This window comes from Rhincodon typus, chromosome 17, assembly GCF_021869965.1.
Source record: "Rhincodon typus isolate 14 chromosome 17, sRhiTyp1.1, whole genome shotgun sequence".
Lineage (NCBI taxonomy): Eukaryota > Metazoa > Chordata > Chondrichthyes > Orectolobiformes > Rhincodontidae > Rhincodon > Rhincodon typus.
Genome location: NC_063348.1, coordinates 43,231,241 through 43,256,889, shown reverse-complemented (window position 1 = coordinate 43,256,889; position 25,649 = coordinate 43,231,241). Strand labels below are relative to the sequence as shown.

At 43.1% G+C, this 25,649-nt stretch overlaps 1 protein-coding gene across 2 annotated transcripts in view; it reads right to left on the bottom strand.

Moving 5' to 3' along the window:
- Positions 1-25,369, bottom strand: part of nat10 (N-acetyltransferase 10) — a 72,692-nt gene extending 47,323 nt beyond the window's left edge. The window contains exons 1-5 of one of the 2 annotated variants that reach the window (XM_020534822.2): positions 25,239-25,369; positions 13,675-13,766; positions 5,953-6,124; positions 4,931-5,053; positions 130-191 (exon numbers count right to left, since the gene is read on the bottom strand). In XM_020534822.2, coding sequence (XP_020390411.1) covers positions 130-191; positions 4,931-5,053; positions 5,953-6,124; positions 13,675-13,766; positions 25,239-25,346 — 557 coding nt within the window. In that variant the 5' untranslated portion in view covers positions 25,347-25,369. Of the gene's footprint in view, positions 1-129; positions 192-4,930; positions 5,054-5,952; positions 6,125-13,674; positions 13,767-25,238 lie in introns of those variants that run through there. The other variant, XM_048607165.1, reaches the window with a different exon arrangement.
- Between the last annotated feature and the right edge of the window lie 280 nt (positions 25,370-25,649).

Sequence of the window (25,649 nt, the reverse complement as noted above, 5' to 3'; positions counted from 1 at the left end):
GATAACCAACCCTTCCGTTTTTCCCTGGAACATTCCAGCTGTTCTTGTATTAAGTCCCTAATTCCACTTGCAAAACCAAGTATGCAGCCTACTTCAACAGAACATAAATATCGATTCATAGGATCTTACCTTTCATTGAATCTGCCGACCACATCTTGATGTGATTCTGTTCTGAAACGAGCATGGACATCCTTGAGTGGAGAAGGGAGAAGAACAATGCATGGAAAATAAAGTTGAAAGCAAGACAAAAATCATGACTAAAATAATGCAACAAGTTTACACTGCTGTACTGTAATGGAAGCAATGAATTTCAGTCAGCTTACTCCTACATTGACTTCGCAAAATGCAATGTTAGAAGGATGCAATTATATACGGAAAAAGAGGTCTCAAAAGAAATGTGGTCGAAATTAAATATAGCCTTTTAAAAGGTTATCCAACAAGTAGAACATAATTGCTGTATATTCAAGATTGCCTTTGGGACTAATTCCAACCAAATTGATTTTCAAAAGAAAGGAAGCAAGGGCTAAATCAACTCAACATTTTGCACTAGAGATTCAACTTGCAGGAAATTGGAAAACAACCTAAAGGATTTCATGCGCCTTAACATATGTCTAATGCTATAAAGTAAACACCAACATGGGCGGCACAGTGGCTCAGTGGTTAGCACTGCTTCCTCACAGTGCCAGGGACACAGAAACGATTCCACCCTTGGGCGAATGTCTGTGTGCAGTTTGCATATTCTCCCAGTGTCTGCGTGGGTTTCTGCCAGGCACTCCGGTTTCCTCCCACAGTTCAAAGATATGCAGGTTAGGTGGATTGACCATGCTAAATTGCCCATAGAGTCCGGGGTGTCTACGTTAGGTGGATTAAACATGGGAAATGCAAGGTTACAGGGAAAGGGTAGGGGTACGGGTCTGGGTGGGATGCTCTTCGGAAGGGTGTTGTGTACTCATTGGGCTCAATGGCCTGTTTCCACACTGTAGGCATTCTATGATTCTATGTTCTATACCACACAGGGGCATTAAAACACTTGGCTTGTGAATAGGTACAAAATTCTAGCAATTTGGCACAATGGTTTATCCAATGCAGCAGGAATAGGCCTAAGTTTGTGTATTCCAACAATTTTAATTTGCCACGACAGATCAATCTTTTCAACTGTGATTACTGGATTTGCTCTATCTTTCTTCATGTCCTAACATCCCGATATGACAGCATGGATTACACTTCATAAAACACATCACAGGAACAAGTTGAGGCTGTGAAGAATGCCTTTCTTTCTTCTTTCTCAACTATTCATACAATAACTGGGATTTCTGCAGATGTGAAAACTGATTTATATTAATGCACTCACTTAGTACAGAATACTTTCTGTAAACTTAGGTCAATAAAATATCAGAATATTAACCAAATGGTATTTTCAATAAACCTTGGGATTTCCAAAGGAAAATATTTACGTCAGGTTATGGTTAAGTGAAAATCTTACAGGATTTGCTTTTCCATTTGGTGTCATGTATTTTCTCTTTATTTGAGATGACCTGCAGTTTTTGGTCTCCATCCTTCACAGGAAGCCAGTTTACATGTTACCAAAGCTTTAGAGGGAAGGAGGTCCACAGTTGCACCACCTTTTGGGTGAAGAATTATGAGGGAGCCCAGCACATCATTCACAACAATCATCAGCCAGAGGTGCCAAGTGAATGATTCCTCTTGGTTTCCTTCAAAAGGTCCTTAGCATCAGATGCCAGTCTTCAACCAATTTGATTCACTTCATGTGACATCAAGATACAGCTGGAGGTACAGAATTCTGCAAAGGCTGTGGGTCCTGACAATGTTCCAGAGCAAACACAAGACCTGGAATCGGCAGCTACTACACTGGCAGAAATGAGATCGGCAGAAGATGGTGCTGAGGATCGGTGACTTCGCTGTTGGTTGGGTCTGGCACTGGCGGGGGCGAAGCAGTTGTAGAGGTGGGTGGCACAGGTGTTGTTGACAGCAATGAGCTCTCTCAGGACTCATGGGACTCTTTCAAGTTAGATCTTTCTTTTTCTTTCCTTCTAGTTAAATTATACAAAATGACACTATCATGGCAATAAATGAAGGCTTTTCAGTGTACTTTATTGTATTCTTACAGTAAAATACACATGACAATAATATCAAAATCAATAGTATTAACACGTGCTCCAGAAATTGCTGCACCCACAGTCAAGCTGTTCCAGTACAACATTAACCCTGGCATCGGCCCAAAAATGTGGAAAGTTGCCCAGGTATGTTCTGTACACAGACAGCAGGACAAATCAAACCCAGTCGATTTCTGCCAAGCTGGTCTACTCTCTATCATCAGTAAAGTGATACAGGCTGTGATCAGTGCTATCAAGCAGCACCTGCTCAGCAACACCAGCTCACTGACACTCTTTGGGATTCACCAGGGCCAATCAGCTGCTGGCCTCATTACAGCCTCAGTTCAAACATGGACAAAACAGCTGAATTCCAGAGGTGAGGCCAGAGTGACTACCCTTGACATTAAGGCTGTATTCAAGTGAGTCATTAAGGAGCTCTCACAAAACTGGAGTCAATAAGAATCCATTAATTTGAGTTATACATGGAACATAGGAAGATGGTTGTGGTTGTTGGAGGTCAGTCATCCCAACTACGGAACATCTCTGCAGCAGGTCCTCAGGGTAGTGTCCTCGGCCCAAACATTTTCAGGTACTTCTTCAATAACCTTCACTCCATCGTAAGTTCAGAAGTAAGGATGATCACTGATGATTACACAAAGTTCACCACCATTCGTGACTCCTCAACTACTGAAGCAGTCCATGTTCAAATACAGTGAGACCTGGGCAATATCCAGGTTTGGGTTGATAAGTGTCAAGTAACATTCACATCACACAAGGGTGTCAGGCAATGACCATCTGCAAGAAGAGAGAATCTTAACCACCACCCTTTGACATTAAATGACATTACCATCACTGAAATCCCAATATCAAGACACTGGGGTTTACCATTGACCAGAAACTGAATTGGATCGCCAAGTAAATACAGTGGCTTCAAGAGTAGGTCAGAGGATAGGAATACTGCAGCAAATAACTCACTTCCTGACTCCTCAAAGCCAGTCTACAAGGTTTAAGTCAGGAGGGTAATGGAATACTTCCCACTGCCTGGGTGAGTGCAACTCCATAAACAATTAGAAGTTTGACAACACCCAGGCCAAAGCTGCCTGCTTAACTGGCATCACATCCACCAACATTCACCCCCTCCACCACCGAAGGTCAGAAGCAGCAGTGTGTACTGAATAAAAGATGCACTGCTGGAATTCACCAAGGTTCCTTACAAACCCAGGACTACCAGCATCTTGAAGGACATGGGCAGAATACACATGGGAATACCACCACCTCAAAGGTCCCCTCCAAGCCACTCATGTCCTGATCTGGAAATAGATTGTCGCGGTTCCTCACTGCTACTGGATGAATATCTTGGAATTCTCTCTAACGACTTTGTGTCTACTACAGCACGTGGATTGTAGTGGTTCTCTCATCACCATTACTGTGATGGCATCTCATTACCACCCTCAAAGGGCAACTAGGTATAGGCAATAAATGCTGTCCCAGTGAGCAATACCCACATCCCCAAATGAATAAAAGTGTGCCCTAACATCATCTCAGTCTAATTTTAAGACTATGCCCCTTTGTTCTGAACTCTCTCACTAGAGAAAATATCCATTCTATCAAATCCTTTACACATCTTATGCTTTTCAATTAGATGATCTCCAAATCCCTCACATCTTAGGATATACGGCCTAATTTTTGCAGTCTTCATAATTTAAGTCTCCTAACCAGTGTCATTCTGCCGAGTTGGTGTTGCACCACTCCACTGCCCAATATGCCCTTCATCAGGAGAAACCAGGGCACAAGAAATAGGGGACGTAGACAATATGACCCCTCAAATTTGTTCCATGATTTGTGACTTTACAGGATCATGGCTGATCTCGGATTTCAACTCCATTATCCTGTCCACTCTTCGTATCCTGGAGTCCACCAAGATACCAGCTGACTATTCCAGCCCTGAATGTATTCAGCAATGGAACATGTACAAATCTCTGAGACAGAGAATTCTGTTTTGAGTGAAGTAATTTCTCCCCACGATTTTTCCCTTATCCTCAGATTGTAACCCCTGTTACAGATTCACAATAAACAGAACATTTCAGCATCTAGTCTATCAGAATCAGAATCGTATAGGTCCAGACGAGATCACCAATCATTCTTCAATGCTCCAGAAAATACAGAACTAAGATACTCATAAGATAATCATTGTGGAGATGGGAGCAAAATATTTGATCACTGTCAATGACAATTTCTCCTGTCTCTGCTTCGAAAGGACCAACAATTACTTTAGCTACTTTGTTCCTTTTCATATACTCATAAAGGCTCTTGCAATTCTTTGAAGCAATCCTTCCTAGTTTTATTCTCAAAATTTTAGTTTTTCTCTCATCAATGTTTTAGTGGCTCTTTGTAACTTCTACAACTTTGTAACTTCCTTAGACTTATCACTATTCTTTGCAACACTGCAAACCTTTTCTTTTAATGTGACTCTACCATTAAGAGTCCTGAGTGAGCCATAAATGGGAAGCAAGTTTGCAACTAATGAACCTGTATAACCAGTACTGCAGTACAGATAAAATAAAGCTGAATTTTCTGCATGACAGAAAATCAAATCAAGCTTGCCAAGGAAATCATGCAAGTAAATCAATACAAAGAACAGTCTTCTGAACTGATCAATATCACCCTTACCAATTATAGTGTTTGCACCATAAGGCAGTTATCATTGGCAAATTACCACATGGACACATTTCAACACTAGTACAGGCTTGCAAACTAATTGGCCAATGAATAGAACTTTGACTTACTAGCACGTACTGCAGACAAATAATACTTACCATTGTCATCGTATAAAGCTGCTTTAATGAGTTGACAGTTCTCAGTAGAATCACAATAAGTCCACCCCCTTCCACTGTCTCAATAGTCCTGGCTAACAGATTTGGAGTCAGGGCTTCAAAGTCCTGCAGGAGAAGATGACAGTATGTTCAAGTGTACTCTTTCAGAACTGAAAATGAGTTAGAACTAACAGTGATTGGTTTTACAAAACCAATCTATTGATTGCTGCTAGTAATACTACAGATCATTCACTTTTTTACCGAATCCTCACACAGTTGAAGAATTCAGACCAATGTGATTCTAAGAGGACTTCAATGGTGTCCAAAGTGATAATACAATAGATGTTACTGCAAAGTTGAAGATGAACGTTAATTACAAACATTGAATGAATGTAAATCCAAGAGCAAAAGTATTCAGTTGTAACAGAAGCCTACTGCCTGTAGACAAGCATTATCAGAATCTAATGTGAAGCCCAATGTTTGAGAAGCTGTGGATTCCAGCAGATTCTTGGCCAAAAGATGCAGCTTCTGCCAGACTCCAATATGGAGTCTATAAATGATATAGATCTCTTTCCAGCATAAAATAACTGAAGCATAACTTTTAACATATTCACTTGCAGCTCGCCCACCCACCCAATTACAATCCCCTCCTACTTCCAGGCTTGGACCACCAATGCTTTCCTGGGGTACAATTCCACAGGACCTGGAAGATTTCTGATACCTCAATCAAACAGTCATTATTCTAATGTAAGATTTGAACATGATAATTATTCTCAATAGGTGAGGGAAGGTATTATAACATACCAGATCATTAAAAAATGATCATTGTTACTCTTTCAATTCAGGAGTGCTGGCTAGGACACCTACCTACCTCAGTAAGGGGGCTAAGGATCAGTCTTGGAATTTTTCTGGTCTGAATATATGAGTCAGCCAAGCTCAAAATATTAATTATAGATTACTATAATCTCATGGCTAGCCCTGACCTTCTGTGCGCATAAAACAATGAATACATATAACATACACACCTGCAGAACACACATTCCATAAGTGTTACCCAGAATTTTATGAGTCTCATTGTAATAACAATATCGAATGTTAGTTGCAGCAACAAAAAGCTCAAAAGGATCATCCTGCTTGAGATCAAGTGTACCACTTTTTATCTTCTTCTGTAACTGCCTCATTCGCTTCTTCCTGTGACTGGAAGAGAACCAGGTACATTACAGTTAATACTGTTGTATAAATGCTATGGCCTGGGTCTCATTCGATAACCCGCGTCAGTAACATACCGGCAAGATTTGGAAACACATATCTGGTCAGGTTGGAAATTATTAGCAACTTTAGCATTTACCAGTCCTGGGGTTATCAGTGCAAGAGGGGCCAGGAATGACAGCAACTGGCAGCACCAACCATGTATTTTGCTGACCAATGAGGCTGAACAGTTGAACCCCCCAAAAACAAGAATAATGGAGAAGGTGAGCAATTAGAGACATGCCAAATACAGAATAGAGAAAAAATGAATTGGAAGAACAAAGCAAAAAAAATTATGACAAGCAGGAATGAAAATGAAGAGACTGTACTGTTACCTGACTGAGCCAAAGTAGATAACTGACAATAGATTAACAATCATCATATTGTTAAATTGATGTGTATAACTTTAATTGCCAATCTTTCATGCAAAATAGATTTAACTCATTTAAATAATTCAATATTTAACTTTCTAAGTTTTACTTAGCATCAAATGCAAAAATGCAGCATTGTGACGTGAACAAGATGCAGACATGGGTTTTAGATTTCACATTTGCTAAGCAGCTTTAGCAAGACTCTTTGCAATACGTGAAATTAATCAGACACATTATGACACACCTCTGGAGTGGGTCAGAACTTGAACCTAGGTCCCCTGCACTACAACTGTGCCCTAAAAGCTATTCTAACACGAAATAAGAAGTTAATTATCAATTAAACAATGAGAGATGGGTTTAATTTTCGTAATCCTGTTAATGTTATAATGGTCATTTATAAAACAGGCAACAAAAATGCCAAAGAGAAAACAAGGACTCATTACACACTTGGAGCCCCCAGTTACAGAGTGCCTTGATCATCTATCAATAATGAATACTGCCTTGTACATTTGAAGATAAGATGAAAACTCTAAAACAGTCTACCATCTTAATGTTGACAGCAATGTAAACACAGTTCCAATCAAACTGATTATCACCACATTATTAACGAAATAGATTATAACAATTTTTAATTAAGGGGAGTGAACCCCAGAATTGGGTAGAAAAGTTCTAAGAATCATTTTCTCAAATGGTCCATTGACCCCATCAACAGTCAGAGGAATTGATGCCATGTACAGACTGGGTTTGTATCCATATTGACGCAGTTTTCTGCAGGGGGGGCAGTCTTTATCTTGGCTTCCTACAAGCATGAGTGTTTACTCTCAGGGTAAATCCACTGTCAGAAACCTGGTTTCCTTCTTGTCTAAAGAAATGTATGTATTTTGATCTCAGGGACAGTAAGATTTTCAACAAGCCAGTGTTTGGATTGGCCATCCAACTTTAAATGTATTCTGCAACTTAAAGTTAACATTTTAATTTCTTTTGATTGTAGTTGGCAAGTCTTCAGCTATTAGATAAGTGCACTGTATTATTTTGCTTATATTTAATAAACGATGATACCATTTGCCAACTCAGTCTCTTGAGACTTGCCCGATGGTTCAATATCTGTCCAATCTGAAACTCTTGGCAATGGTTTGAAGAGGTAAATTTGAACTGAATTGAATTACATTTATTGTCACATGTATTCAGATAGGTTCAGTTAAAAGTTTACAAGTTGCCACTTCCAACACCATCTTGGACCTAGGTACAGAATCTTGGTACAAAGCAGAAAAATAAAGAAAACAAAGTTAAAAAGATAAACATTACAATCCTTCTTACTAAAAAGTAGAAAAACAAAGAACCACAGTTAATAGTTCAACACCACAGTCCACAAGCACCTAGCCATTCTGGGCTCACACTCCTCTCAAAGGTTTAGCCTCCCTTGCTCTGGGCTTGAGCACCCACCCACCAAAAAAAAAATTCTGGGCTCGACCTCAAACCCCGCTGTCGCCACCCCTGGCTGCCTGCTCTCGTCACCTTCCATTGCGGCCTGTTCCTGCCACCAAATTAAACCAATCTAAATTGGCTAAACATATGTTTATAACATGCAGGATTTGTAGCAGCTGGAAGGATGCAGCATGGTGGTGACAGTTGCAGCTGGCAAGAATCCAACATAGTGGCATCCGGGACAATGCAGTATGGTGACTATGGGGGATTGGGGTGTCGCAGCTCAGTAGCAGGAGCAGAGGTGGAGTTACATCAGTCTTTTTAAAAAAAAGTTCAATGTCATCGGGAGGAAAGCATTGGCACAGGAAAACCTATTGACATGAAGAAATGTAGTTCAGTCTGTAAGCAAAGTACAAGGAGGAAAGTTAAATACAACTATTTTAGAAGATTAGAGATAACAAGGTGTAGAGCTGGATGAACACAGCAGGCCAAGCAGCATCATAGGAGCAGGAAGGCTGACGTTTCGGGCCTAGACCCTTCATCAGAAATGGGGGAGGGGGAGGGGGTACTGAAATAAATAGGGAGAGAGGGGGAGGCGGATAGAAGATGGATAGAGGAGAAGATAGGTGGAGAGGAAACAGACAGGTCAAAGAGGCGGGGATGGAGCCAGTAAAGGTGAGTGTAGGTGGGGAGGTAGGGAGGAGATAGGTCAGTCCAGGGAGGACGGACAGGTCAAGGGGGCCGGATGAGGTTAGTAGGTAGGAAATGGGGGTGCGGCTTGAGGTGGGAGGGGGGGATAGGTGGGAGGACGAACAGGTTAGGGAGGCGGGGTCAAGCTGGGCTGGTTTTGGGATGCAGTAGGGGGAGGGGAGATTTTGAAGCTTGTGAAATCCACATTGATACCATTGGGCTGCAGGGTTCCCAAGCGGAATATGAGTTGCTGTTCCTGCAACCTTCGGGTGGCATCGTTGTGGCACTGCAGGAGGCCCAGGATGGACATGTCGTCTGAGGAATGGGAGGGGGAGTTGAAATGGTTCGCGACTGGGAGGTGCAGTTGTTTATTGCGAACCGAGCGTAGGTGTTCTGCAAAGTGGTCCCCAAGCCTCCGCTTGGTTTCCCCGATGTCGAGGAGGCCACAACGGGTATAGCGGATGCAGTATACCACATTAGCAGATGTGCAGGTGAACATCTGTTCGATGTGGAAAGTCTTCTTGGGGCGTGGGATGGGGGCGAGGGAGGAGGTGTGGGGGCAGGCGTAGCACTTCCTGCGGTTGCAGGGAAAAGTGCCGGGTGTGGTGGGGCTGGAGGGGAGTGTGGAGCGGACAAGGGAGTCTCGGAGAGAGTGGTCCCTCCGGAAAGCAGATAAGGGTGGGGAGGGAAAAATGTCTTTGGTGGTGGGGTCGGATTGCAGATGGCGGAAGTGTCGGAGGATGATGCGTTGGATCCGGAGGTTGGTGGGGTGGTATGTGAGGACGAGGGGGATTCATTTTTGGTTGTTATTGCAGGGACAGAGTGTGAGGGATGAGTTGCGGGGAAACCAAGCGGAGGCTTGGGGACCGATTTGCAGAACACCTACGCTCGGTTCGCAATAAACAACTGCACCTCCCAGTCGCGAACCATTTCAACTCCCCCTCCCATTTCTCAGATGACATGTCCATCCTGGGCCTCCTGCAGTGCCACAACGATGCCACCCGAAGTTTGCAGGAACAGCAACTCATATTCCCCGCTTGGGAACCCTGCAGCCCAATGGTATCAATGTGGATTTCACAAGCTTCAAAATCTCCCCTCCCTCTACCGCATCCCAAAACCAGCCCAGCTCGTCCCTGCCTCCCTAACCTGTTCTTCCTCCCACCTATCCCCTCCTCATCCCGCCCCCTTGATCTGTGCATCCTCCCTGGACTGACCTATCTCCTCCCTACCTCCCCACCTGCACTCACCTTTACTGGCTCCATCCACGCCTCTCTGACCGGTCTGTTTCCTCTCCACCTCTATCCGCCTCCCCCTCTCTCCCTATTTATTTCAGAACCCCCTTCCCCTCCCCCATTTCTGATGAAGGGTCTAGGCCCGAAACGTCAGCCTTCCTGCTCCTATGATGCTGCTTGGCCTGCTGTGTTCATCCAGCTCTACACCTTGTTATCTCAGATTCTCCTGCATCTGCAGTTCCTACTATCTCTGATACTATTTTAGAAGATTACATGGTTGGGGGAATAGACAGTCATTTCTGTAACTGACATTTTGAGTCCTGCAGTCCTACCTCATGATGAACATTTTTGCCAGCCATCTTGGCATTGGCAACGGATGTTCCAAAGAATAGCAGGTAAGACAGGGTCGAAAGTCTAAATTAGGAGAGAATATGTTCCTTGTGATAAGAAAGGATGTAGCCAGGGTCAGCTGGAACCAGAGACTGCATGGAGAAACGAAACGTAATGATGGGAAAGACGCTTTAAAGGTATAGCATAGGTACTTGCAAACATAGGCAAAAGAGTGCACTCCAATGAGGGGGGAGATAGTGAAATATGATCATATTCACTAAGACATCTTTAGATTCCCGCCAAATAAGAGTGAGAATTAGGTCACATCCAACAGATTGGAAGGCTAAGAGGAAACTATAACTGCCCAAGAGAGTGTACAATACAAAGGCAGTCAATAATGCAAACCCAAATATCTTCTAGTGGCATTTAACGAGTAAGAAGGTGCAAAGATATGTAGTGAGTTCTATTAGGACAAAAATGGTGAACTATGCTTCGAGGCACAGGGTAAGGCTACAGTATTTAATGAGCTCTTCCTATCTACTTTTACTAGGGTTGAAACTAAGGTAGTTATTCAAGCAAGAGTGGAAGTACAGTCCTCACAGCAACAGGCCAGTGACTTTCAAGGTATTGCTTATAGTTTTAGAAACAATTATCAGGATAAAACTCAACAGGCTCTGGCAGAGAACCGAGTTAATCAACAGTCAGTATATTTGCACATAAAATAATCAACATATTTGTAACAGGCAGATTGTGTTTGATTAATCTAATTGAATTTTTAGTTGAAGTGACAGGTGGTTCATGAAGGGAATGCAGAAGATTTTTATCTTTATGGCTTTTACAAAAGCCTTTAATAAAACACCATCTACAAGGCTGTCAAACAAATGTGCGGCTCATGCAATGCTTGGGCTCACGTTTACCACTATGCAAGCTGCATATGCACCTGTCAATGACCGTATTAGTAAGAGTTACCAGTGCACAGTCCTTATGGAGACAAAGTCATGCCTTTACATTAAGATCATCCTCCCTTATATTGTGTAGCCAATTCACAATGATAAATGGGACAGACTTCGAACAGATCAAGCAACTCAAGACTGGTCATCCATGAGGTGCTTTGGGCCATCAACAGCAGCAGAATTGTACTCCACCACAATCTGCAACCTCACGGTGCGGCAAATCCCCCAGTCAGCCAGTACCATCAAACACTTCACCTGACTTCAACCCTGGCTCCTTGCAGAGCAGAGGGAAACCTGCCAGGAGCATCACGAGGCATACCTAAAAATGAGGTGTCATCCTACTGAAGCTACCAAACAGAGCTATTAGCGTGCCAAACAGCATGAGCAGCAAGTGATGGACAGAGCTAAGTTATCCCGCAGCCAACAGAATAAAGCCAAACTTTGCACCTTGACATTCAATAATGTTACCATCACTGAATCCTCCATGATCAACATTCTGAAGATTACCATTGACCAGAAACTCAACTGGACTCGCCATACAAATTCGTTGGTTACAAAAGCAGGTCAGAAGCTAGGAATACTATGGTGAACAACTCACCTCCTGACTCCCCAAAGCCTGTTCACCATCTACAAGGCACTACTCAGGAGGGTGATGCAATAATCCCCACTTGTCTGGGCAGTTGCAGCTCCAATAACATTCAAGAAGCTCAACACCATCCAGGATAAAGCCTGCTTGATTGACACCACACCCACAAGCATCCACTCCCTCCACTACTGATGCTTAGTAGCAGCAGTGCATACTATCTACATGATGCACGGCAAAAATTCACCAAAGAGGCTAAGACAGCACCTTTCAAACCCATGACTGTGTCTATTTAGAAGGACAAATGCAGCAGGTAAGGCAACGGCCTAGTGGTATCATCGCAGGACTGTTAATCCAGATGCCCAAGCAATGTTCTGAGGATCCGGGTTTGATTCCCACCAAGGCAGATGGTGGAATTTGAATTGTCGATTGTCAGGAAAAACCCATCTAGTTCACTAATGCCTTTAAGGAAGGTAACTGCCATCCTTACCTGGTCTGGCCTACATGTGACTCCAGACCTGCAGCAATGTTGTTGACTTTTAACTGCCCTCTGGTCAATTGGGAAGGGCAATAAATGCTGACCTAGCCAGCGATGCCCTTGTCTCATGGACGCATAAGGAAAAAAAAATACATGGGAACACCACTACCTGCAAGTTCTCCTCCAAGCCATTCACCATCCTAACATGAAAATAGATCATCATTTCTTTACTGTCGCTGTGCCAAAACCCTTGAATACCCTTCCTAAGGGTATTGTGGGTCTACCTACAGCACATGAACTTCAGCAGTTCAAAAAGGCAGATCACCATCACCTTCTCAAGGGCAGCTACGGACAGGCAACAAATGCTGGCCAACCAGTCTTGTCTATGAGTGAATAAAAAATGGTCAGTGTCAGCTTGGTTTAAAATAAAACTGGCTCCAGGACAGAAAACAGTAATCCATCATAAGTGACTGTTTTTTAAACTGGAGGATGGTAAACAGTGGTGTTTCCCAAGGTCACTGCAAGATGCATTTTTTTGACATATCAATTACTATATGGGAGTAACAAACTAAATTTCAAAATTTGCTGAACTTGGAGGAGTGGCAAACGCTGAGGATGATACAAATCACCTGCAACATGATAGACTGGATCACAGATTGGGCAGACAAGTGGGAGGCGAAATGTAATACAGAGATGCAATACGATACATTTTGACAAATATAAAGGCAATATAGACTTAAACAGACAGTTTGACAAACTGTGCAGGATTGCACAGACCTGGGGGTACACTGGCATCTTTTGCTGAAGGTGGAAGAATATATTGAAAGTTGTTAGCAAAAAATATGGGATTTTGGGCTTCTTAAAGAGAGGCACCGAGTTCAAAGCAGGGAAGTTGTGCTGAACCTTTATAAAGCATTGGTTGGACTATGATAGAACCGCTTCCAGTTCTGGTCACAACAGTTTAGGAAGGATGTGAGGGTACTTAAGAAGGTGCAGATTAGATTTAACAATAGTTGCTGGAATGAGGGATTTTAAGCTAGTTTGGCAAAGCTTCTCCTGACAGCAAAAGGAGATTGAGGGAAGTTTGACTGAGATACACAGGTTTATGACAGGCTGAAGTAAGGTAGACTTGGGAAAACCTCATCCCATTCGCTGATGTTACGAGAACTTGAGGACACAGATTTGGGCAGGGCACGAAAGGAAATGTGACAAAAAACTTTTTCATGCAGTGAGTGTTAATGATCTAGAACCAAGTGCTCAAGAGTTTGGTGGGAGGGGGAACAATCAATGATTTCAGAAGGAAATTGGGTGGACGGTTGAAGGAAATAAACCTACAGGAGTACAAGGATGGACTGGAGCTGAACACCTCAACGTGCCAAATGGCTTCTTTCTGCACCATAAATGATTCTCATATTTTCCAAGTGATGCGCAAGTTACCTGCTGAAGCCAAGCTCCTTCTTGTAACACCACAGCACAGATGGCCTGGCTTTTACTGTAGCTTTAGACAGCATATGATGAAGTATAACCACCTGCATGTGAAAACAGACAAAAAAGTAAAAAAGTGTGGTAATAACCGTTGGGCAATTTTCATCAACCAAGTCATAGCAAGTCAGCAGACACTGACCATTGGTGTAACAACAGACTTAGTGGAGAACTGGAAAATATATATATATTAGAGTGTTGGAAATAACCCTGACAGCAAACATTCCATTGACAAAGGGAATGAATGAACAAGTGCACATCTTAGGCTATTACCTAATAAGATTGAGATTAAAAGCCTAACTTGCGTATGTGCAAGTTAGTCCTAAAAGCTCTGAGACAGTCCTTCAGAGCCAACTATGAATAAAAACAGGTAGAAAATTAATACACTGTCGGTGCGCACGTCTGTCTCTGCACGCACACACGTGTGTGTGTGTGTGTGTGTGTGTGTGTGTGTGTGTGTGTGTGTGTGTATGCACATGCGTGAAATCAGGTTGCTGCCTCAGCACTGTTGTTTGGCACCATTGAATGGTCATTTTCATTCATAACACATTTCAATTATCAATTGCTAGCTTTGGAATTATTTTGTGAAACCAATGTTTGATTTATGAAATTTGCTCACCAGCTAGTTTTGCAATTTACACAGAACAAGAAACAAAACTTTTGTCTAAATCAAGATAACAGCCGGCATATTACAAAATACTGCAGTAAGTTACTTAAAGTTACAACTCAATATATACAAGGTTTAAATACGGGTAATGATTCAAGATCCTTGTAAAGATGAAATTCAGTTCTGTCCTTTAGGATATTATTGCAGGTCAGTACGTTGCAGTTGAAAAGTTGATTGCTGGTTTGAAAGGTTAAAATTGAAGAGTTGTGTTCAGCAGCTGCACGTGCTTCTGTAGTCTAATGTTTATAGTTCACCTTTGTCAGTACAGCAGCTTCACAGAGTGAGTGAAGTCCCTTTTCCATACTTCTGATGGCATGACACTTGATAACTGCCTGGATTCATTTGCAACAGAATAGGGATGATTTCTGGGCATCTTCTGTAACATCAACACAAACTCAACTCTCATGCTGCGAACTGTTAGTTCAGCGAGAGCTTTGGTTTGGAAGTGCTGTAAGGAGCCAACTAATGTTTCCCATTTGGACAATAAACTAGAAATGCCGCATAGGTAAAAGTACCAGGACAGCTTTTGCAACTTGATGATCAACTGCAACAACAGTGACACCAGGAGTCTGAGTTAAGAACAAAAAACAGCCTAATGACAGTCTTTGGACTGGTCCAGCTGCAGTTTAAAACAGACCTGAGTGTAATGCCCTCAGATATTCAGGAGCTTGCTCTCTGTGAGAAAGAAGACTTTTTAAAAACCTGGAGACTTTTAAGAAATATTTTTATAAATGGGTTTGATACTAGCAAAATCACTGAGCTTGCATATTTCTGAGTTTGTGCACATGTGCACTTGTGATGTCAGGTGTCAGCAACTGGCTTTTTATAAAGAATACTTTTCAAACAAAGAACTCTGGCTACAACAACAAAATTCCCCTTTTGCAAAGAACGTAAGCTGTTTGACTGGAATTAGAGAGTCTGGAACATTTCCAGAGGTCACATGAACCAGTTTGAGAGCGTACAAAATATTGCTTTCCAACACAGAGAACCTGCCACAAAGGAAACAACCTTTGCACCTGCTCCACCCCAGCCCTCCCTGTCCTCCTCAATTCCATCTAACCAAGGATTATTGGTTGAAAGACCATTTGGAAGACCCCATCACTGCAAGTGGAGAATTCTTAAAGAAGATGTCAAAATAAACATCACTGTGTCTCGAAAGAGAGAAATCAATGAGTTAAAATTGATCAAGGAAGAAACTGCAGTGCCAACAGCTTGCGTAGAAAGTGACTTGCGCCTCAGAACAGCATTCAGACAATCTGTGCACAAGTCATCTTCCTGAATGTAACTATCACTTTGCTAAAGCACTTCTAAGAATACACTGCAGAGTTTGTTTTTCTTTCAGGGTTGAAATGCATCATTTTTTGAGAATGGTAATTGTACATAGCTGTATACTGTAAACCTTTTGTTCACAATCTTTACGTTTTTGCTTGACCACTTTACTTGGCAATTAACGAGCTCCACCTTTAATAATTTGAGGAACCTGGCTGATTTGTTTCTGATCCTGATCTAGAGACACTAATATATTTATAATAGGCAAGATCACCTCAGTTTTAAATTCAGAATTTGTTCTGGTCAGGAGAGGAGTGGGACAGGAAAGCAATTAGTTCACCTCTCCTAACATAGAATCCCTACAATGCAGATAGAGGCCATTCAGCCCATCACTGTGGACACTATGGGGCAGTTTACCATGGTCAATCTTCCTAACCTGCACACCTTTGGACTGTGGGAGAAAACTGGAGCACCCAGAGGAAACCCAAGCAGACATTGGAAGAATGTAAAATCTCCAAACAGAAAGTCACCAAAGGCTGGAATCGAACCCAGGTCCCGAGTGCTGTGCTAACCATTGCGCCACTGGGTTGCCTAATGGGGTCACTATACAATAGACTTCTGTTCAAACTTTCAATTCACTTCTCCCCAGACTTTTTGATGCTCTGTTGTTACTTGACCTATATAATCATATAGTGCAAGAGAGGCCCTTTGGCCCACAAGTCTGTACCACTAAAAATACACCACTACCTATAGTAGTCCTCCTTTCCCATAATAGGTCCATAGCCTTAAATGTTATGATACAGTTACCCAACTATTCTTAAAGGTTGTAAGGCTACCTGCCTCAACTACCTTCCTCAGAAGTGCATTCCAGACCCCCACCGTCATCTGGTTGAAAATATTTTTCCTTAAATGTCCTCCGAACCTCCTGCCTTTCACTTTAAAAAGCGTGTCCCCTCATTCTGAGGCATTTTCTATTCTCATCAAAGCATTCTTAACCATCACATAATGTTCGCTCCTTCGTTTGTCTAAAACTGTCTGATTGAAATCTTCCCGCTCACCTTGGACTCTGCACAACAACTCTCGTACACTCCTCTCTCCCATCCCCAAAAACTCCCACTGAATCTGGGATCACCGGAAAGGTTTGGAGGCACCGACCTACCTAATAAGTGGAAAATTAGCCAAATACACTTAACAGTCGGACAAATCCAATCTAAACAATTGTCACACCATCAGCTTCCTCTCAAGCAACAAATGGACAAACAGTGACAGTGTTATCAAGCAGCACTTACTCAGCAATAACCTGCTCACCAATGCTGAGTTTTGTTTCCAGCACCTTTGCTAAATTCATGACTTCATTACAACTTTGGTCTCAGGCATGGCCAAAAGAGCCAAAGTCCAGAGACGTGGCAAGATTGGCTACATCGATATCAAGCTACTGTTGACATCAAATAAAGAACAAAGAACAGTACAACACAGAAACAGCCCTTGGGCCCACCAAGCAAACCCTGACACATGACATCTTCCTAAACTAAAAGTTTTTTGCCTCTGCATGGACTGTATCTCTCTATTTCCTGCCTGTTCATGTAGCTTTCAAGATGCCTCAAGTGTTGCTATTGTATCTGCTTTTACCATCTCCTCTGGCAGTGCATCTTAGGCACTTACCACCCTCTCTGTAAAAAAACTTGTTTCTCTAAACTTTCGCCCATTCACCAGAAACCTGGGAAAAAGACTCCTAATTTAGTAAACCTGTATCATTTGCCCCTTATCCTTCAATGTTCAAGTGAAAACAAACCAAGTTTGTCCAATCTCTCCATAAAGCAAATACCCTCCAGAGCAGGCAACATCGTGGTAAACCTTTTCTGTAGCCTCTCCAAGGCCTCCATATCCTTCTGGTACTATGGCGACCAGACCTGTATACAATATTCCAAATGTGGCCTTACTAAAGTTCTGCACAGCTGCAACATGCCTTGCCAATTTTTATACTGACTGATGACAGCAAGCATGCCACATGCCTTCATTACCACCTTATCCACAGAATATCTGTTAATGATCCCACTTTAAGGGAACTGTGGACCTACACACTTAAGTCCCCCTGGAGGTCAATGCTTCTAAGGGTTTTGTCACTTACCGTATACTTTCCTCCTGTATTAAACCTTCCAAATGCATCACCTCACATTTGTCCAGAAAAAACTTGACTTGCAATTTCTCTGCCCAAGTCTCCAGCCTATCTATATCTTGTTGTATCATAGAACAGTACAGCACAGTACAGGCCCTTTGGCCCACGATGTTGTGCCAAACTTTTACCCTAAACCTAAGGTCTATCTAACCTCCACCCCTACCTTATACTACCATCCATATGCCTATCTAATAGCCGCTTAAATGCCCCTAATGAGGCTGACTCCACTACCCTCGCCGGCAATGCATTCCACGCCCCTACCACTCTCTGAGTAAAGAATCTATCTCTGACGTCTCCCCGACATCTACCTCCTTTCACTTTAAAACTATGTCCCTTCGTAAAAGCTACCTCCACCCTAGGAAAATGCCTCTGGCTGTCTACTCTATCTATACCTATCCTTTGGCAATCCTCCTCACTATCTGCAGCTCCCCCAAACTTAATGTCATCTGCATGTCATCTTACTAATCAGACCATCTACATTCTCTTCCAAATCATTTTTATGTATCACCAACAAGCATCCCAGCACAGATCTCCAGTCAGAAAAAAGATCCTTCCATTGCTACTCTCTGTCTTCTATGACCAAGCCAATTCTGTCTCCACCTTGCCAGCTCACTATGGATGCCACGTGATTTCACCTTGTGTAGCCACCTGCCATGAGGGACCCTGTAAAAGGCCTTGCTAAAGTCCATGTAGACAACATCCACTGCTCTGCCCTCATGAATCATCTCTGTCACTCCCTTTCCCAAATGAAGCCATGCTGTCTTGCTAAAAAGTCCATATTTTTCCAAACGTGAATATATCCTGTTCCTAAGAAACTTCTCCAATAATTTCCCTACCACCAATATAAGGATCACCAGCCTGTAATTTCTCAAATTATCCTGGTGCTCTTCTTAAACAAAGGAATAACACTGGCCTCCAGTCCTCTGGGACATCACCTGTGACGAAAGAGGATACAAAGATTTCATACAAGACCACAACAATTCCCCCCCCTCATCTCCCTCAGTATTCTGGGATAGATCCCATCAGGTTCTGTGAACTTAGCTACCTTTACGCTTTTCAAAGCATCCTTTTTTTTATATCAACATGCCCTAGAATATCAACATACCCTCCTCTATACTCACCATCCACCATGCCCTTCTCCTTTGTGAACACCAATGCAGAGTACTTGTTAAGGATCGCACCCACATCCTCCAACTCCACACATAAATTTCCTCCTCTGTCCTTGAAGGGATCTAACTCGTTCCCTAACTACCCTTTTGCTCCTTATATTCGCATAAAAAGCCGTGTGATTTTTCTTAATCCTGTTTGCTAAAGAATTTCATGGCCCTTTTAGCTGTTCCAACTCCTTGAAATCACATCAAAATTTTGGAAAACTGAAGTCAATCTGAACTGGGGAAAACACCCCACTGGCTGAAGATGCTAAACAGAATGGAATATGGCTTGGGCGAAAGGGCCAAATGTATGGTAGTTAAATTTGCTGCTGACACCAAAAAGGGAACTAGGTTGTCAAGAGGACGGATAGGATAACTAGGCAGGCAGAATTTGGCAGATGGAACATATGGGAAATTATGGTCTTCTCAACTTCAGCAAGAACAGTACACTACTTAAATACAAAAGGTATCAATCAGAGATTTCTGATCTGTTGACAAATCACAAAAAGATTAAATGTTCAGGAATGGCAAGTCATTAGGAAGACAATTTGAATTTTGTCATTAATTACATGGAAACAGAATTTAAGCTTTTCTTCAACTACATTACACTTGGGTGCGGCCACATCTGGAGGAGTACCATGCATAGTTTTGGTTTCCTTATTTGAGGAAAAATATAACTATTTTACAAAAACTCAGTGAAAGTTTATTTGACCAATTTTTGGAGGGAAGGGCTTATCTCAGGAAAGATGGGACAGGTTGCACCAATGTTCATTAGACTTCAAACGAACGTGAGGTGATCTTAACAAAACATATAAGCTGCTGAAATGACTCAACAGGATGGAAACAAAGACAATAATTCATTCTGGAATCACAATAGAACTCGGAGATGCAGTTTAATATAAAAGGTCCCCTTTTTAAGGCAGAGATGAAGAGAATTTTCTCTAAGAGTCATTAGTCTGTGGAATTCTCCATCCCAGTCAACAGAAGAAGCAGGGAGCACTGAATTTCTTCAAGGCTGAGTTGAATGAATTTAGATCGACCACTGAGTTAGCATTATGGGTGACAGATAGAAAAGTGGTGTTGAGATCACAACCAAATCAGGCATAATTTTACTGAATGCCTGAAGAGGCTCAAAGGACTGAACAATCAACGCTTGTTCTCAATTTATACGTGCCTAAGCTTAGCACCATCCATGTCAAAATAGTCTAATTGATTGGCACCCAAATTGCCACCGTAAATACTGAATCCATCCACCGTAAGTGCATAGCGGCTACTGTATTTGCTATCAACAAAACTCCCTGAACAAATTTTAAAAAACTGATGGCGAACCACACAAAGACGTAGAAGGTCGACTGAGCAAAACATGATCAAAGGTAGGTTTTAAGGATTGTCTTAAAAAAGGTAGAGAGTTGGAGTAGTTGATGGAGATTAAGCACTAGGCAGTCAAATGCAAGCTGCAAAGTGGCAGAACAGGGAAAATCAGTGGGTACAAAAGGCTTGATCAAAGCAGCTAAAAGATCCAGAAGGATGTATTGCAGGAGGTTCCAGGATCAGTGAGAGAGATTTGTACCAGAGGAGAATTTTATCCTATAGCTGCTATTGGACGTGGAATCAAATGGAGGCCAGACAGCAGGTGATCAATGCATAAGTCTTTTAGCAAGTTAGCGTCAGCATAGCAGTTCCAGATGAGATTAAGTTTACATGGCCTGCAAAGATAAGAAAGTGGCCAGGAATTACTTCAAATAGTCAAGTCCTGAGATTTGATGAGAAAGAAATGAGCTGATGCAGGGTTAATATTACACGAAGGTCGGCTTGATGAAGGGGAGGTTGGTAGGTCAGAAAGTTACCTCAGGACCGATAAGAGATAGTTTACTTCAGCTAGTCAAGCAAAGAAATGCAATGACAGCCAGTCAAGGGGTTGAGAGATGATGATGGACAGGGACAGCTGGCTGCAGTTAGTGTACACATACAAGTTGGCTTCATGACAGCTGCTGGAGGAAGGGGCAGAAACAGACCCTGTGGAGAATTCTCAATTAAATGATGGCATCAAGAGATGCCATTGCTGCAGACATTGCTGCTGACATTCTGACCATAATTGGACAGTCAAAGACGAAGTCCAACTGAATGCCGCCTCATCAAGAGACAGTGGAGATAATGCTGTGATTAGTTGTGTTGAAGACTACAGAGAGGTTGAGGAGGATAATGCAGCATTGTTACAATCGCAGAATGTGCCCTCGGTGACTTGGCCGAGTCTGAAATTCACATTTCATTGCTCATTCAAAAAACATCAGCTTAATTTGGAAATAAATTTTTACATAGGTACAAGTTTTTGAAGCTGAGTTCAAGTACAATCAGTAACCTGCTTCCTTAACTTCATCAGAGCTGTCTTATTGAACCTGGGAATGGTTACAAATATTGTTTCCGCTAATTCTCTCTGCTTCAAATTTTACTGCCCACACATTGGTGACCTCTGTATTTTACAACAACCTGTGCCAATGCTGCCCAACGTTTAATCATATGACAGTGTAACCTGAAATACGAACAAGTATTGGGCAGGCAATGGTCTAGTGGTATTATCACTAGACTATTAATCCAGAAACCCAGCTAAAGTTCTGGGGACCCGGGTTTGAATCCCACCACAGCAGATGGTGGAATTTGAATTCAATAATTAAAAAAAAGTCTGGAATTAAGAGTCTACTGATCACCATGAAATAATTGCTGATTGTCGGAAAAACCCATCTGCTTCACAAAACAAAGTTGCTGGAAAAGCTCAGCAGGTCTGGCAGCATCTGTGGAGGAGAAAACAGAGTTAACGTTTCAGGTCCGGTGACCCTTCCTCAGAACTGGTTCACTAGTGTCCTTCAGGGAAGAAAATCTGCCATCCTCACCTGGTCTGGCCTACATGTGACTCCAGACCCACAGCAATGTGGTTGACTCTGAAATGGCCTAGCAAGCCACTCAGTTGTACCAATTGCTACGAAGTCTCAGAGAAATGAAACCAGACAGATCACCTGGCATCGATCTCGGCACCGGAAAAGACAATGGCAGAAACAGCTCTGTCCACCCTGCAAAGTCCTCCTCACCAACATCTGGGGGCTAGTGCCAAAATTGGGAGAGCTGTCTCACAGACTTGTTAAGCATCAGCCTGACACAGTCATGCTCACAGAATCGTACCTTACAGACAACGTCCCAGACACCATCACCATCCCTGGACATGACCTGTCCCACCGGCAGAACACACCGAGTCGAGGTGGTGGCACAGTGGTATACAGTCGGGAGGGTGTTGCTCTAGGAGTCCTCAACATTGACTCCGGACCCCAAGACATCTCATAGCTTCAGATTAAACATGGGCATTGAAACCTCCTGCTGATTACCACGTACCATCCTCCCTCAGCTGATGAATCGATACTCCTCCATGTTGAACAACACTTGGAGGAAGCACTGAGGATGGCAAGGGCACAAAATGTACTCTGGGTGCGGGATTTCAATGTCCACCACCAAGAGTGGCTCAGCAGCAGTACTGCAGATCAGGCTGGTGAGCTCCTAAAGGACATAGCTGCTGGGCTGGCTCTGCGGCAGGTGCTGAGGGAACCAACAAGAGGGAAAAACGTACTTGACCTCATCCTTACTAATCTGCCAGCTGCAGTTGCATCTGCCCATGACAGCATCGGTAAGAGTGATCATCGCACAGTCCTTGGGGAGACAAAGTCCCGCCTTCACATTGAGGATAACTTCCATTGTGTTGTGTGGCACTATCACAGTGCTAAATGGGACCAACTTTGCACAGACCTAGCAACTGAAGACTGGGCATCCATGAGGCGCTGTGGGCCATCAACAGCAGCAGAACTGTACTCCAGCACAACCTGTAACCTCATGGTCTGGCACACCCCCACTTAACCATTACCATCAAGCCAGGGGATCAACCCTGGCTCAAAGGAGAGTGCAGGAGGGCATGCCAGGAGCAGCACCAGGCATATCTGAAGATGAGGTATCAACCTGGTGAAGCCAGCAAACAGGATTACTTGCATGCCAAACAGCGAAAACAGCAAGTGATAGACAGAGCTAAGCGATCCCACAACCAACGGATCAGATCTAAGCTCTGCAGTCCTGCCACATCCAGTCATGAATGGTGGTGGACAATTAAACAACTCACTGGAGGAGGAGGCTCCACAAATATCCCCATCCTCAATGCTGGAAGAGCCCAGCACATCAGTGCAAAAGGCTGAAGCAGTCGCAGCAATGTTCAGCCAGAAGTGCCCAGTGGACAATCCATCTTGGCCTCCACCAGTGGTCCCCAGCATTACAGATACCAGTTTTCAGCCAATTCGATTAACTCCACATGATATCAAGTTACGGTTGGAGACATTGGATACTGCAAAGGTTACGTGTCCTGACAACATTTTGCCAATAGTACTGAAGACTTGTGCTCCAAAACTTGCTGCTCCCCTAGCCAAGCTGTTCCATTACAGTTACAATACTGGTATCTACCCAGCAATATGGAAAATTGCCCTAGTATATCCTGTACACAAAAAGCAAGACAAATCCAACCCGGCCAATTACTGCCCCATCAATCGACTTTCAATCATCAGTAAAATGATGGAAGCTGTCAGCAACAGTGCTATCAAACAGCACCTGCTCAGCAATAACCTGCTCAGTGACACCCGGTTTGGGTTCCGCCAGGGCCACGCAGCACCTAACCTCATTACAGCCTTGGTTCAAAGATGGACAAAAGAGTTGAATTCCAGAGGTGAGGGGAGAGTGACAGTCCTTGATGTCAAGGCTGCATTTGACCGAGAGTGGCATCAAGGAGCCCTAGCAAAACTGGAATCAATTGGTATCGGGGGCAAACTCTCCGGTGGTTGGAGTCATACCTGACACAGAGGAAAATGGTCTGGTTGTTGGAGGTCAATGGTCAATCATCTCAGTTCCAGGACATCTCTGCAGGAATTCCTCAGGGTAGTGTCCACGGCCCAACCATCTTCAGCTGCTTCATCAATGATCTCCCCTCCATCATAAGGTCAGAAGTGGGAATTTTGAGCACCATTCGTGACTCCTCAGATACTGAAGCAGTCCATGTTCAAATGCAACAAGATCTGGACAATATCCAGGCTTGGGCTGACAAGTGGTAAGTGACACCACACAAATGCCAGGCTATGACCATCACCAATAAGAGACAATCTAACCATCGCCCCTTGACATTCAATTCTTGGAATTCCCCCGCTATCAACATCCTGGGGGTTATCATGACCATAAACTCAACTGGGCTCAGCACATAAAAACAGTGGCTACAAGAGCAGGTCAGAAGATAGGAATACTGCAGCGAGTAACCCACCTCCTGACTCCTCAAAGTCTGTCCACCATCTACAAGGCACATGACAGGAGTGTGATGGAATACTCCCCACTTGCCTGGATGAGTGCAGCCCCAACAACATCCAAGACGTTTGACACCATCCAGGACAAAGCAGCCCGCTTGATTGGCATTACATCCACAAACATCCACTACCCCCCACCACCAACGCTCAGTAGTAGCAGTGTGTACTATCTGCAAGATGCACTGTAGAAATTCACTAAAGATCCTCAGATAGCACCTTCCAAACCCACGATCACTTCCAGCTAGAAGGACAAGGGCAGCAGACATATGGGAATACCACCATCTCCAAGTTCCCCTCTAAGCCACTCACCATCCTGACTTGGAAATATATCACCATTCCTTCCCTGTCGCTAGGTCAAAATCCTGTAATTCCCTCCCTAATAGCATTGTAGGTCAACCTACAGCTGATGGACTGCAGCGGTTCAAGAAGGCAGCTCACCACCACCTTCTCAAGGGCAGCTAGGGATGGGCAAGAAATGCTGACGTCCACATCCCACAAATGAATTTAAAAAAGTGAATCCAAACTGCATATAGTCTTCCCTATCCATCTTGTGTTTTTGTTTGATCCTTCGAGGCAGATGATAACACTTGGTTGGCTGAGCTCATCTTTCCATTTCTTGTTAAATGCAGATGTATCACCAGCTATTCTCCAATTCCACTGTATTTACATAACTGAGGAGGACTGAATGGGCCCAAGCCAGTGCTACCTCATTTATGTCTATCAGCAACTGGAATGCAGGCATCAGAACCCTAATTAACTTCATGAAATTTTCACAGACCTTCAATTCTTATGATTATTGTACAGAAATAATTCATCACCTCAAAAAAATAATTTACAGCACATGCAGGATGGAAAGTAAGCATCGGTTCATTGCAACACCTCACCTGATCTCTGCCGTGATCTCCGACAACGATGAACATTGTCCTTTGGTGCTGCAAGACACCATTTTCAATCTGGACCCGGATGCGATTATCTAGCTTCTTCCTGAACATGGTGAATCTTCAGTCGCAGGAAGACCCCTAAAAAGATTTGAAAAAGCATATTTTAACTCAGATTGCTTATACGTATTCCAACCTCACAACAATACCAAAAAAAGGTAATATTTTCATTTGTCAGCATTTTAGGCATGCAGTAAAACATCCACAAACTCAAAATCCAGGACAGAACCAATAAATGACCTTCAGAGTAAAAAACACCCTTGAAGCTATAGAATACTACCAAGTTTGGCAGAGAAATATTAGGACAGGTGAAGAAGAGGTGCACCCAGTTCATCATGGGTATAGACAGTAGTTCTT